General features: G+C 37.4%; 1 protein-coding gene across 8 annotated transcripts in view; it reads left to right on the forward strand.

The window, feature by feature from the left end:
* BABAM2 (BRISC and BRCA1 A complex member 2) overlaps nt 1-15,158 on the forward strand; it is a 604,603-nt gene that overhangs the window by 479 nt on the left and 588,966 nt on the right. For 7 of the 8 annotated variants that reach the window (XR_001628762.2, XM_007476024.3, XM_016431556.2 and 4 more), the window contains exon 2: nt 4,988-5,141. Coding sequence is in view for 7 of the 8 variants with exons in the window: in XM_007476024.3 (XP_007476086.1) it covers nt 5,014-5,141 (128 nt within the window). In the remaining variant the exon portion in view is untranslated. Of the gene's footprint in view, nt 1-4,987; nt 5,142-5,418; nt 5,542-15,158 lie in introns of those variants that run through there. The other variant, XM_056813211.1, reaches the window with a different exon arrangement.

Here is a 15,158-nt window from a genome sequence, read left to right on the forward strand (position 1 = left end):
ATAATACTAATGTTACTTCATCACTAGGTTGTTATGAGAAGCAAATAACAGACAAGATGTAAAACGTTTTGCAAATCTAAAAGTGCTCAACAAATACAATTTATTCCCATTATACAGATGGAGGAATTGAGGTTCAGAGTAGCAATTTTTTGAAGCTCAACAGAGACTAATCCTGGCTCTACATTCCACCGCCTATGTGACCTTAGACAAGTCAATATCACTTTGTCCATGTGTAAAAGAAAGGGTTGACTAGACCTTTTAGAGCTCTCTTATAAGTGCTATATCTGTGATCCTAGGATTCTAAAGCACTTTGGAAACCTTAAAATGCTATGTAAACACCACTTATTAAATTATTATTAATTGAGTTGAATGAAATTTGCATCTCAAAGATACCTTTGAGGTATTCTAGAGAGGGACTAGATACTCTCCCCTTATTTCTAGAGAGCTTTCTTACCTGCCCTTTTGAGTTGTGACATAAGTACACTCCTCTCCATGCTGTGTGCTTTTTTAATTGATTCAGCCTGCATCCTTTCCCACTTTCCCTTTTTCTCTTTTCTTTCCATGTACTTGATGTGACTTTATAGAAGTGGGCTTACCTTTGGGGCCAGTATGGGCTTCTTAAGTCATTTTTGAACAATTTATAGTGATCAGTTTTTTCTGTTGGTAAGTGTAGTAGTTACTACTCCCTTCCTTGTTCATTTGTAAGGTCCTCATTAACTTTATAGTTAACCTTAGGACGGCCATTGATCATGGAAATAGTAGATATTTCTTGCTTTACATAAGCAGACCTTTCCATAGACTTCTATGTAAAGTGGGTTTTACAAATTTTACATAGTGTGAATACATTTTTTCAGCTGACAGGATGGGAGAGAGGCAGGAAGAATGCCATATGCCTGTTCAAGGACATGGGGGCCAGGGTCAGAGAAATTGAGGGCCATGGTGAGGAACATAAGGAATCCTGGGGTCTGAAACTGCGGACATGTGGTGGGGCAGACTTATCAGAACCAGACACAGATAGAGAAGGGGAGACACAGCAGGGACAGACTCACAAAGAAGAGAAGACAGATTCTCAGGAATATGTGGGTGGAATAGAAAAAGGTCTCAAGTCAAGCTCCCTATCTGGCAGGTGGCAGTCTCTTACTTTCATTAGAAGGTTTTTGTTGTTGTTTTTTAGTGAGAGGCAGCAGAGCACCAAGTGGAGGGGCAGGAGTAGAGTGAGCAGGCACAGTACTGTATGGTAAAGTTAACATGAGAGATTTTTTTTGGAATTCAGATTTCCAAAACTATGTGTAACTTTTTTTGCCTTCATCTCCCTGCTCTAGATGGAAACCAACTTTAACTGAAGTGCATTGTATAAATGGATATTTCTCTATCAAGGAGTGTGCAAACTATAGGCCAGTGAACTTGACTTCAATTCCTACAAAAATTTTAGAATACACCATTAAAGAAATTAGTTGGTAAATATTTAGAAAAGGAATCAGCAATTACAAAGAGCCATCATATCTTATTCTAGAATAAATCATGGAAGGCAAAGCTAATTTTCATTTTGATATGCTTATTGATCTAGTAGATTAGGAGGATTCTGTGGATATAGTTTATCTAGATTTTATGTAAAGTTTTTTATATAATGTCATACTATTCTTGTGGAGAAATAGAAAGATATTGTATGAATTAGACCACACAGATTCAGAGTTCATGGGATGGCTTGACTTGGAGGAGTTAATGGTTTCATGTCTGCATGGTAGGTCTTCAGTGGAGTATTCCAGGGATCTATGCTTAGCCCTGTGCTGCTTAATATTTTTATCAATGACTTGAAGTAAGCCATAGTTGATATTTTCATCAATGACAGAAAGCTAGGAGGGATTCCTGTCATGGTGATTGACAGTGTTAAGATCCAAAAGGCCAGAGTATTGGCTTAGAATCTCATAATAGATATAAAAATTTGTACTGATATATTAAATAGATATAAAAATTTGTACTGATGTATCAAAATATCAACTTCATGGGCCATGGCTGTTTACTCCTTAGAACAAATCAAGAAACATTATTATTTTGATTTGGTAGAACCTAAATTAACCACTTGACCTATATCTGTTCAGGAGTTTAGAGTGAAGCAACGAGTTGCATAGGTTGAAATGTGTAACTGTAGTGTTGAAAAAATTTGAGAGTTGCTTGCATTTTTTAATAATATTTCTGTGTTGCTCATTGTCTAGGATAATCTCCTTATGATAATTTTACTTCACTCTTTGTGGAGTAGTAGGAATGGAGAGCATTGTGGGAGGGTGGGGATCAGGTAACCAAATGGGTATATGTCAAGCATATTATAAAGAGTGTGAAATTGCATAGTAACATTACCTTTTTTGTTTCAATACATGTTTCACTGCTTATTATAGCTACTCTTCTTTACATTTTTACAGAGAGAAATTGTACCACTTAGTTTCATTCAACAGTGTTGAAGAAGAAACAGATTTTCTAAGTTACATTCTTACAAATAAATCTTTGAAAAAACATGTCTGACCCATCTACTTGAAAGAGGGAACTAAACTAATATGTTCAAAGGAAACAGTATGTAGTCCCTGGGAGAGATTAGAACAGTTCCTCTGATTTTCACTTATATGATGGGAATAGCTGTTGTAGAATTAGAGATAAGGTATGCTTATGGATAAGCATATGCCTTCAATATTATAATATAATATAATTAATATAGCTTACATGTAAATTAACATGTTAAAAAGTCCTTTACATAGCCTCCATTATCACATATGATTCTTCTGATAACTCTGTGACATAAGAAGTAGGAGCATTATTGACTCAGTTTTGCAAATGAAGAAATTGAGGCTCAGAGAGGTCAAGCTCTTACCAAAGGTTATATATAATTAGTGAGTGGTAGTGCTGTAACTCCTCCATCCTAGCTCTTCTGACTTGTCTTTCTTGAGGACATAGACTGTGTATTAATTAGCCTTCCTTTTTTTTTTTAAACCCTTACCTTCCATCTTGGAATCAATACTGTGTATTGGTTCCAAGGAAGAAGAGTGGTAAGGGGTAGGCAATGGGGGTTAAGTGACTTGCCTAGGGTCATATAGTTAGAAAGTGTCTGAGGTCAGATTTGAATCTAGGACCTCCCATCTCTAGGCCTGGCTCTCAATCCACTGAGCCACCCAGCTGCCCCATGTTTTAGCCTGTCTTGATATCTCTTCTAGGGCCTAAGGCAGTGCTTGGCACTTACTAAGTTCTTAATAAATGATTATTGACTGACTTTCTGTTACAAGTGCCGTAATTACTTCCCCTTTGGAAAATTCATATTGACATCTCTCCTGAATACTGTTTGTTGTGGTAAATGAAGGCACAGTGCTGTGGTTTAAGTGTTTACCATAGGAAATACCTATGAAATGTCCTTAATGAATTTTCTCTTTGTATAGGTTTTAGGATTTAAAGTTGCAAAGGATCTTAGACATTATTAAGTTTCTCATTTCAGAGATTAAATTGAAGCCCAATATGAAAAGTTAGAACAAAACATTGCTTGTTTCATCTCTCTTATCTTGTACCTTTAAAAGAATGGATTGTGATATAGGATTATTATTTATTTTCAAGTATTAAGAAAAATGTGTTCATTTCAAATGTTCTCTGTTCTTTCTGCAACAAAACAGGATTTTCTGTTTAGAAACTCATTAAAAGTCATTCATACTCTATTTTCTGATGTGAACTCTGTGGGATTTATATAAGTGATGTTTTTTCTTTTCCTTCTATTTAAAAAAAATTTCTGGTTAAATTTTGACAACTCATTTAGCTGCAATCCTGATTGTCTGCAAGTTAGAAGGTAGAGTAGTACATCTTCTAGTCATAAGTAGTAATATAAAAACCAGTTATTAAGTGGAAGAATAAAATTGTATTTCTGTCATGTCTTGTCCCTTGGAAGTAGTAAAGTATCTGTCCTGAGCAGCTAATAGAGTGTTTTCCTCTTGGAAGTTTCTTATGAGAGGTTAGGAAGGCAAAATACAGTGAGCTTAGAAAGACTGAGTAGAGTCTTGTTTTCTGGACTTGTTTCATAGATAAATGGAAGGGAATAAGCATTTATTGGATGCCAGTGCTTTCACATATTTGATCAATTGTTGTTAAACACTTGCAAGGGGCTGTGCTAGGTGCTAATGATACAAAAATGGAAGTGAAACAGTTCCTGCCTGAAGAATCTTAGATTCTATTCTAGGGAAACAACATTATGTACATGCAGTTTCTGTGTACACATATGTATATTTGTATATATGTATGTGCATACACACACAGTTTACATACATATGTATATATATATAATACACATGCAATTTTGGGTAGGAGAGCATTTGTTTTTGCACTCCACTTTGTACTTTATCATTTGTTCATATGACTTATTTCCTATATTGAAACGCAAACTCCTGGCATAATACTTTGCTTATTAGTAGCATGAAGTACCTTTAATGGTTAGAACCCAATCGAGACTTTTATTTAGGAGTTCTTAAATGTTTACTCATTAGTAAAAAAATATTTCATAATTAAGAAATTTAAAATTAATATGTAGTGAAATAAAAACTGTGACAGTCTTCACACTAATATAAATGCATATAACTCTGTTTGGGGGCCATATGGGATAGAAAGCATGATGCCATGAGTCAGAAAATCTAGGTGAAGGTAATAACCTTTTTAATCACTAGTTGTTTGATATTGTATAAATCAGTCTTTTAATCTCTCCGAGCCTTGTTTTCTTTATCAATAAAGTGGAAATTATATTTACCATAGTTATTTTTCATACACAATTACATATCTTTGCATGTTAAAATTTTCATGGTAATAGAAAAATAAACAAACATGTTGGAATTATCTCTTGTATTGCTTTTTTGTGAGATGATATTTAAACATTAGAAGATGTACTGAATATATTGTGCTAGGATCTTTGAAACCTTATGGAATGTGAAGTTTGCTGTGTTTGACCAAATTTCTTTAATTTTCCTTGCAGAGTGGTGAGTTACAGGTCAAGCTAAAATGTCCCCTGAAGTGGCCTTGAACCGAATTTCTCCATTGCTTTCTCCATTTGTGTCCAGTGTGGTCAGAAATGGAAAAGTAGGACTGGATGCTACAAATTGTTTGAGGATAACTGACCTGAAGTCTGGGTATGTATCAGAGAAATAGTTAAACCTACAGTCAAGAAGTCTTTCTCACAATTCTTCTTAAGGGTACATATATGTGACAGATATTTTGTTGTGCATGTAGTTTTCACACAGTTTTTGACATCTAATTTTTGAGATTCTTCCATTTGTATTTTAGTTTGCTAGTTTAGACCACAGTGTTGACAGATTTTCATTAATTTTGCTTATTTTTACTTCATATGCATTGGGGTGGGGGATTATTAATCCTGGATTTCAATTAATGTATGAATTTTCTCCTAAGGTCATAGATTTAGTGTTGGAAGAGAGCCCAGATGGAAGTCATCTGGTCTAACCTTTAGAAGAGGAAACTGTGGCTTAGCGAGCTTACTACCTGAATATCCTCAGGGATGGTCACACAGGTTAAGTAAGTAGAGAGAAAGAATTTGAACCTAGGTGCTCTTGATGTCAAATTCGATGAATTTTTTTTAAGCTCTTGCTGTCCTTCTTAAAATTGATACTATGTATTGGTTCCAAGGCAGAATAGCTGTAAGGACTAGAGAGTTGGGGGTAAGTGACTTACCCAGGGTCACACAACTAGGAAGTGTCTAAGCCAGATTTGGTCCTTTTGTTTTAGGCCTGGCTCTCTATTCACTGAGTTACCTAGCTGTCCTAAATCCATTGTACTTTTCACTAGAGCAGAGGTTGGCCTGTGGGCCATATCTTGTTTTTGGTGCTTGTTTTTGTATGATTCTTACATTTTCAACTAAAGTCATATAGTCAAGCTTGTTTATGTATTGTTTGTGCTTTCATGCTACAATGGCAGAGTTGAATAGTAGCCACATAGCCATAATATGACATTGTTTTTTCTTTGCACTGCTGCTTCAAGTACCACAAATATCAGCAACAGTTCAGTCAGTTATTAAGCATTTATTAAGGGCCTACTATATACCAAGTACTAAACTAAATTCTAGGGATACAAAGAGAGGCAAAAGCAATCTTTACCCTCAGGGAGGTCACATTCTAATTCGAGACACATAAGCAAACAAACATATATAAACAAGTTATATTCAGGGGGAGTAGGAACTATTTAAGAGAGTTTGGGACAGGTCTCTTATAAAAGTTGGCATTTTAGTTGGGTCTTGAAAGATAGTGAAGCCTGGAGGGGGAAATGAGCAGGGTGAGCATTCTGGGAATGGGGGTCAATCAGAGAAATGCCCAGAGCTATGAGATGGAACATCCTGTTTATGGAATATTCAGGAGTCCAATGTCACTGCATCAAAATATGTGGGCGGGCATAAGATGTAAAAAAGCCTGGAAAAGTAGGGGAGAGAGGATTGAGGAATAATTTATGAAGAAGTTTGAATGCTAAATAGAGAATTTTATATTTGATTCTGGAGGTGATAGGGATCCACTGGTGTTTATTGAGTAGGGGGTAACATGATTGGACCTGTACTTTAGGAAATTACTTTGGCAGTAGAATGGACTGGAATGAAGGTTGGTGGTTATGTCGGACCAACTAACCAGTAAGCTATTGCAGAAGTACAAGTATGAGAAGATGAAGCTTTATAATAGGGTGGTGGCAATGTCAGAAGAGAGAAGGAAGTGTATTTGAGAGATGTTACAAAATTGAAATTGTCAAGCTTTGGCAACAAATCAGCTATGGAGGCAACTAGGTGGTGCAGTGGATAGAAGACCAGGCCTGGAGTCAAGACGAGACCTGTGTTCAAATGTGACCTCAGATACTTATATTAGTTGTACAACCTTGGGCAAGTGTCTTAATCCGTTTTCTTTAATTTCTTCATCTGTAGAGTAGGGATAATAACAGTACTTCCAGGGTTGTTGTGAGGATCAAGTGAGATAATAATTATAAAGCATTTAAGTTAGTACTTGGTACATAGTGTAAGGGTTAAAATAAAAAGGTTGGACTAAATATATAAAAAATGTCATTGCCAAAATTATTACTCAAGTCAGAATGACTTTTGTAGTTCATTTACAAAATAGAGGGAAAGAATTAGGTAGAGGAAAGTGTTAAAATGGAGGGGAGTTTGGGGATATGAAAGGATTAATTGTGTTGGACCAGTGTCAGAAGATTATCTGTTTTGGGAAGGCCAACAAAACCTAGCCAGGCAGAGCCTGGTTTGAGATTACACATACAGACTGCTCAGTGAAATGGGAAAGTAGGCTTGATTAAAGAGAATAGGGTAAAAGGGTATGGGATAACCCTAAAGCTAAATTTCTGACCAATACTACAAAAGATCTGATGTTTCCTCAAGGAGATTCTTCAGAGTGATTTCTCTACACTAATCCTCACCTCTCTGACATAAAGAAAAGCCCCACTCCCTGCTCTACCTAAATCTACACTAATACCTTCCCCTCTCCTTCCCCCCCCCCCCCCACCCCCAGGTAGTATTAGAGGTAATGGTCAAATGACAGTTAGGCAGGGCCCAAGGAAAAGTCCTGGATCCAAAAGGACCCCAGACCTGATCTTACAGTCAGATGTTCAGGATCATCAGGATAACAGCAAGGCAGCAGGTAGTATGGGAAATCAGGGTGGGAATCAGGATAGGATCAGGATAGGTTTATCCACTAAGGACGAGCAGTCACACTCCACACTTTCTAGAGAGAGAGACCACCAGACCCAATTGTGTATTAGTAACAGCTTAACCCTTCCTGCAGAATTCCAGAATCTTTACTTTGCTGTCCCATGCTTCTTCCCTCTGCAAAACCTAACTCATCTTTTTCTTATAACAAATGAGAAAGAGGGTAGAATGAGAAATCTAATTTAAATGAATTATACTATTGCTCAGGTCCTGGCTTTACTCCAGCAGGGCTCCAAAAAGCCTAGGGGTGGTGGTGGTGGTGGTGGTGGTGGTGGTGGTGGTGGTGGTGGTGGTGGTGGTGGTGGTGATGGTGATGGTGATGGGGGACATGGCTAGGGTTAAATTAAGCAAAGATTCCAGCCATGTGGCCTCCTCCTCAGATGGGGGAGGGGGCCTCTGGATGCTAGTCCTTTCAGGAGCCAGGAAAGGAGTCAGCTTTTTCATTCACCCACCTGGTAGTCCTAAGGGAAGATCCAAGAGCAGTCTGAAGCTCCTCTAGGTCAAATTCAAAGGTGAAAGCGCTGGTCACAGGAAGTTTCTTATACTTTTAAAGACTATTCCTTTTGTCACTTCCTGTGCCTTCCTTCCACTTTACATGGACCAATTGCAGCTATAGCTTTGCTTAGGACTGCTTAGGCAGTCATTCGATTTTGATTTGACACCCACTATAGTATACGTGGGCCATAGACCTCCTCATACTTAAGGATAAATGGGGTGTACACATTTCTGGTGATTACATTTAAAAATTGGCAGGGTATAGTTAATCCCATCTTCATAATAGTAAGCTCTATAGAAATGTTGGATATTATTGACTTTAGAGAACGAGGAAGCCGGGAGGATACTTAGTTTCAGGCCTAAGGGAAGATGGTGTGCTCTTGACAGTAATAGGGATGTTTGGAAAGATTAACAGGGGAAAGACAGTACTCTCAGTTTTGAACAAGTTGAGTTGAAGATGTCTAGTGGACATCCAGTTTGAGATAGCTAAAAAGTAGTTGGAGATATGAGAATAGAGATCAGCCAAGAAGTTGGGGCTGAATAAGTAGATTTGAGAATCATCAGCATAGAGATGATATTTGAATCCAAGGTAGCTAATAAGATCATCTAGTCAAGTAATATAGAGGGAGAAGAGAAGAGGGTTAAGGAAGTAGCCCTGTAGGATACTCATGTTTAACATATGTGATCTGCATGAAGATCTTGCAAAGGAGATTGAGAAGTAGTAGTCAGATAGGTACGAAGAGAACAAGGAGATAGTGGGTCCTGAAAATCTAACGAGAAACTGGTATTAAGAAGAGAGTGATCGATAGATCAAAGACTGCATAGAGGTTAAGAAGAATGAGTGTTGAGAAAAGACCATTGGATTTGGTAATTAGGGTTATTGATAACTTTGGAGATGATATTTTACTGGAATGATGGAATAGAATTACTGGAATTTTACTGGAATGATGAGATCAGATGCTAGATGATAGGGGATTAAGAAGAGAATGAGAAGAAAGAGAGTTGGGCATCTATTATAGATGGTCTTCTCAAGGAGTTTAGCCACAAAAGGCAGAAGAAATATAAGGCAATAGTTTATGGGGATAGAAGACTTGTTCTGGAGAGGATGATAGTGAGTTGATAAAGGAGGTATAATTGAATTGCCTAATAGTAGTAAGGGCCCACTGGAGGTTATGTAACAAATTTGTAGTGGGCCCAGTTAGAATGGTTGTGATTATTTTCTGCTTTTGTTCAGCATCATGTAATAAGGAGTGAAGGAATTGGATGGTGGGAGTAACCAAGGCTGAGATTTGGCAGGGCACAATGATATAGCCATATGGGCCATATGATAAAGTATCTAGGGTCTCAAGAAAAGGACATTGTAGAGTTGAATTGGTTCATCAGTGGTTCAAGATGAGGCAAGAAGAGAGAGTGGCTGGTGCAAGGGTGATAACCTTGAAGATAGCTGAGGGGTTGAGGGATTAGAGGTAACAGTGTGGGCAAAGACTAGGTTATTGTATGGGAAGGGAGAGGGAGAAAGCCAAAAGATTATGGCCAGGTAAGGGGATTCCAGAATTCTTGTACACAGGTGATGTGTTTGTAGGTCATGCTAAGATGAAGCATACATCCATCTTTTTGTGTGGTTGATGTGGAGTAGAGGAATATGTCTTGGAAAGTAAAGTAGGTTTAACTGAAAGGTTTAGGTTTTTGATGGAGAGTTAATATTTATTGAATACAATTGAATTTTGAAGTCCACTAGAGTGAGGTCAAGAATTGAGGAGGAGAGAGAGAGAGATTGTGGGCCAGATCTTGAATTTGTTGGGGATGAAAGGGGATTTTGATTGACTGGAAGATATGGATTTTATGGGCCTCAAAGGAGAGAGGCAGTTAAGTAATGGGATGGAATAGAGAATTAGGAAGTGGTGGGGAGCCAGGAGTATTTCAATGCTCTACCCTTGACCTGAGGCTGAGGGTAATGAGTGAAAATACAGCTAGTGTTGGATGGATTGGCAAGGGAGGATATGTCAGCAGAGGGGAGCCAAGTCCTAGTGACTATAAGAAGATCAGAGTGGGAAAGGGAAAAGTTTTAGAGGAAGGTGAGTTTTTTTTACCTGTGGTAGAGACATTTTTTTTTTAAAATATATTTTATTTGATCATTTCCAAGCATTATTCGTTAAAGACATAGATCATTTTCTTTTCCTCCCCCCCCCCCACCCCCCATAGCCGACGCGTAAGTCCACTGGGCATTAGATGTTTTCTTGATTTGAACCCATTGCTTTGTTGATAGTATTTGTATTAGAGTGTTCATTTAGAGTCTGTCCTCTGTCATGTCCCCTCAACCTCTGTATTCAGGCAGTTGCTTTTTCTCGGTGTTTCCACTCCCATAGTTTATCCTTTGCTTATGAATGGTGATTTTTTCTCCTGGGTCCCTGCAAGTTGTTCAGGGACATTACACCACCACCAATGGAGAAGTCCATTACGTTCGATGATACCACAGTGTGTTTGTCTCTGTGTACAATGTTCTCCTGGTTCTGCTTCTCTCGCTCTGCATCACTTCCTGGAGGTTGTTCCAGTCTCCATGGAACTTCTCCACTTTATTATTCCTTTTAGCACAATAATACTCCATCACCAACATATACCACAGTTTGTTCAGCCATTCCCCAATTGATGGGCATCCCCTCTTTTCCAGTTTTGGGCCACCACAAAGAGCGCAGCTATAAATATTTTTGTACAAGTCTTTGTGTCCATTATCTCTTTGGGGTACAGACCCAGCAGTGCTATGGCTGGGTCAAAGGGTAGATATTCTTTTAGCACCCTTTGGGCATAGTTCCAAATTGCCCTCCAGAATGGTTGGATCAGTTCACAGCTCCACCAGCAATGAATTAATGTCCCTATTTTGCCACATCCCCTCCAGCATTCATTACTTTCCTTTGCTGTTATGTTAGCCAATCTGCTAGGTGTGAGGTGATACCTCAGAGTTGTTTTGATTTGCATCTCTCTGATTATAAGAGATGTAGAACACTTCTTCATGTGCTTGTTAATAGTTTTGATTTCTTTATCTGAGAACTGCCTATCCATTTCCCTTGCCCATTTATCAATTGGAGAATGGCTTGATTTTTTGTACAATTGATTTAGTTCTTTATAAATATGAGTAATTAAACCTTTGTCAGAGGTTTCTATGAAGATTTTTTCCCAATTTGTTGTTTCCCTTCTGATTTTAGTTATATTGGTTTTGTTTGTACAAAAGCTTTTTAGTTTGATGTAGTCAAAATTATTTATTTTACATTTTGTGATTCTTTCTATATCTTGCTTGGTTTTAAAGCCTTTCCCCTCCCAAAGGTCTGACATGTATACTATTCTGTGTTTACCCAATTTACTTATGGTTTCCTTCTTTATGTTTAAGTCACTCACCCATTTTGAATTTATCTTGGTGTAGGGTGTGAGGTGTTGATCTATTCCTAGTCTCTCCCACACTGTCTTCCAATTTTCCCAGCAGTTTTTATCGAATAGTGGATTTTTGTCCCAAAAGCTGGGATCTTTGGGTTTATCGTATACTGTCTTGCTGAGGTCGCTTTTCCCCAGTCTATTCCACTGATCTTCCTTTCTGTTTCTTAGCCAGTACCAAATTGTTTTGATGACTGCTGCTTTGTAATATAGTTTTAGGTCAGGGACTGCAAGGCCCCCATCATATGTGTTTTTTTTCATTATTTCCCTGGATATCCTTGATCTTTTGTTCTTCCAAATGAACTTTGTTATGGTTTTTTCTAAATCAGTGAAGAAGTATCTTGGTAGTTCAATGGGTATGGCACTAAATAGATAAATAAGTTTGGGTAGGATGGTCATTTTTATTATATTGGCTCGTCCTATCCATGAGCAGTTAATGTTTTTCCATTTGTTCAAGTCTAGTTTTAGTTGTGTGGCGAGTGTTTTGTAGTTGTGTTCATATAGTTCCTGTGTTTGTCTTGGGAGGTAGATTCCTAGGTATTTTATTTTGTCTAAGGTGATTTTGAATGGGATTTCTCTTTCTAGTTCTTGCTGCTGAGCTGTGTTGGAGATATATAGAAAAGCTGATGATTTATGTGGGTTTATTTTGTATCCTGCAACTTTGCTAAAGTTGTTGATTATTTCAATTAGCTTTTTGGTTGAATCTCTTGGATTCTTTAAGTAGACCATCATGTCATCTGCAAAGAGTGATAACTTGGTCTCCTCCTTGCCTATTTTGATGCCTTCAATTCCTTTATCTTCTCTAATTGCTACTGCTAGTGTTTCTAGTACAATGTCAAATAGTAGAGGTGATAATGGGCATCCTTGTTTCACTCCTGATCTTATTGGGAATGCATCTAGTTTATCCCCATTGCAGATGATATTAGCTGTTGGTTTTAGATATATACTGTTTATTATTTTTAGGAATGACCCTTCTATTCCTATGCTTTCTAGTGTTTTTAATAGGAATGGGTGTTGTATTTTATCAAAGGCTTTTTCTGCATCTATTGAAATAATCATGTGATTCTTGCTAGTTTGCTTGTTGATGTGGTCAATTATGTGGATGGTTTTCCTAATGTTGAACCAGCCCTGCATTCCTGGTATGAATCCTACTTGATCATGGTGAATGATCCTTCTGATCACTTGCTGGAGTCTTTTTGCTAGTATCCTATTTAAGATTTTTGCATCTATATTCATTAGGGAGATTGGCCTATAGTTTTCTTTCTCTGTTTTTGACCTGCCTGGTTTTGGAATCAGTACCATGTTTGTGTTGTAAAAGGAGTTTGGTAGAACTCCCTCTTTGCTTATTATGTCAAATAGTTTGTATAGTATTGGGATTAACTGTTCTCTGAATGTTTGATAGAATTCACAGGTGAATCCATCAGGCCCTGGGGACTTTTTCTTAGGAAGTTCTTTGATGGCTTGTTGGATTTCAATTTCTGATATGGGATTATTTAGGAATTCTATTTCCTCTTCTGTTAGTCTAGGCAGTTTGTATTTTTGTATATATTCATCCATTTCTCCTAAATTGGCGTATTTATTGCCATATAATTGGGCAAAGTAATTTCTAATGATTGCCTTAATTTCCTCTTCATCAGAGGTGCTGTCCCCCTTTTCATCTTTAATGCTGTTAATTTGCTTTTCTTACTTCCTTTTTTTAATTAGATTGACCAGTACTTTATCTATTTTGTTTGTTTTTTCAAAGTACCAGCTTCTTGTCTTATTTATTAAATCAATAGTTCTATCACTTTCGATTTTATTAATTTCTCCCTTAATTTTTAGGATTTCTAGTTTGGTTTTCTGCTGGGGGGTTTTAATTTGATCGCTTTCGAGTTTTTCATTTGCATTTCCAATTGATTGATCTCTGCTCTCCCTTGTTTGTTAATATAAGCATTCAGGGATATGAATTTACCTCTGATTACCGCTTTGGCTGCATCCCAAAAGGTTTGAAAGGATGTTTCGCCATTTTCATTTTCCTTGATGAAATTATTAATTGTTTCTATGATTTCTTCTTTAACTAAACGGTTTTGGAGTATCATATTGTTTAATTTCCAATTGGTTTTAGATTTGGTTTTCCATGTACCATTACTAATCATTATTTTTATTGCCTTGTGATCTGAGAAGGCTGCATTCATTATTTCTGCTTTTCTGCATTTGTGTGCTATGTTTCTGTGACCTAATGTATGGTCAATTTTTGTGAATGTGCCATGTGGTGCTGAGAAGAAGGTGTATTCCTTTTTATCCCTATTTATTTTTCTCCATATGTCTATTAATTCTAATTTTTCTAAGATTTCATTCACTTCTTTTACCTCTTTCTTATTTATTTTTTGATTTGATTTATCTAAATTTGATAATGGTTGGTTTAAGTCTCCCACTAGTATGGTTTTATTGTCTATTTCTTCCTTAAATTCTCCTAGTTTCTCCATTAGAAATTTGGGTGCTATATTATTTGGTGCATACATATTGATTAATGATATTTCCTCATTGTCTATAGTCCCTTTTAACAAAATATAATTACCTTCCCTATCCCTTTTGATCAGGTCTATTTTTGCATTGGCTTTATCAGATATCATGATTACCACTCCTGCCTTCTTTCTATCAGTTGAAGCCCAGAAGGTCTTACTCCATCCTTTAATTCTGACCTTGTGGGTGTCAACCCGCCTCATGTGTGTTTCTTGAAGACAACATATGGTAGGGTTTTGGATTCTAATCCATTCTGCTATTCGTCTACGTTTTATGGGTGAGTTCATCCCATTCACGTTCAAAGTTATGATTGTCATTTGTGGACTCCCTGGCATTTTGATTGCCTTCCCTAATTCTAACCTTTTCTTCTTCGGCTCTACCTTTTAGTCCAGTGATTTACTTTGAAACAGTCCCCCTTGTCCCCTCCCTTGATGTTTCCCTTTTTAGTCCCTCCTTTTTTGTTCCCTCCCCCTCCCCCCTCTCTTTCCCTCCCTTTTTGTTCTCCCTCTCCCCCTCCCCCCCTTGGTTTTCCCTTCTCCTTACCCTTGTTGGGTAAGATAGAATTCAAGATCCCAATGGATCTGGATGTTTTTCCCTCTCAGAGCTGATTTCCCTGAGATTGAGGTTTAAGTAACCCCCCCCCCCTCTCTTCCTCTCCTTCTTATAGGAGTTTTCTTCCCCTCCCCTTCCCATGTGAATCTTTGTGTGAGAATGATTATTCTATTTGTTCTTTCTTTACCCCCTATTTATACATTACATTTTCCCCACATGTTAGTATACATAGGTTGATATAAATGTAGTCCTTATAGAAGAGAGTTTGAGTAAAAGAAGAAGATAACATTTTCCCCTTTCCTTAATATTTACCTTTTCAGGTATTTCTTGCTCTTTGATTTTCGGTATCAAACTTTCCACAGAGCTCTGGTCTTTTCTTTGCAAAAAGTTGGAAGTCTTCTATTTTGTTGAATGCCCATACTTTCCCTTGGAAGTATATAGTCAGTTTTGCTGGGTAGCTGATTCTTGG

This window comes from Monodelphis domestica, chromosome 1 (genome assembly GCF_027887165.1).
Source record: "Monodelphis domestica isolate mMonDom1 chromosome 1, mMonDom1.pri, whole genome shotgun sequence".
Taxonomy (NCBI): domain Eukaryota; kingdom Metazoa; phylum Chordata; class Mammalia; order Didelphimorphia; family Didelphidae; genus Monodelphis; species Monodelphis domestica.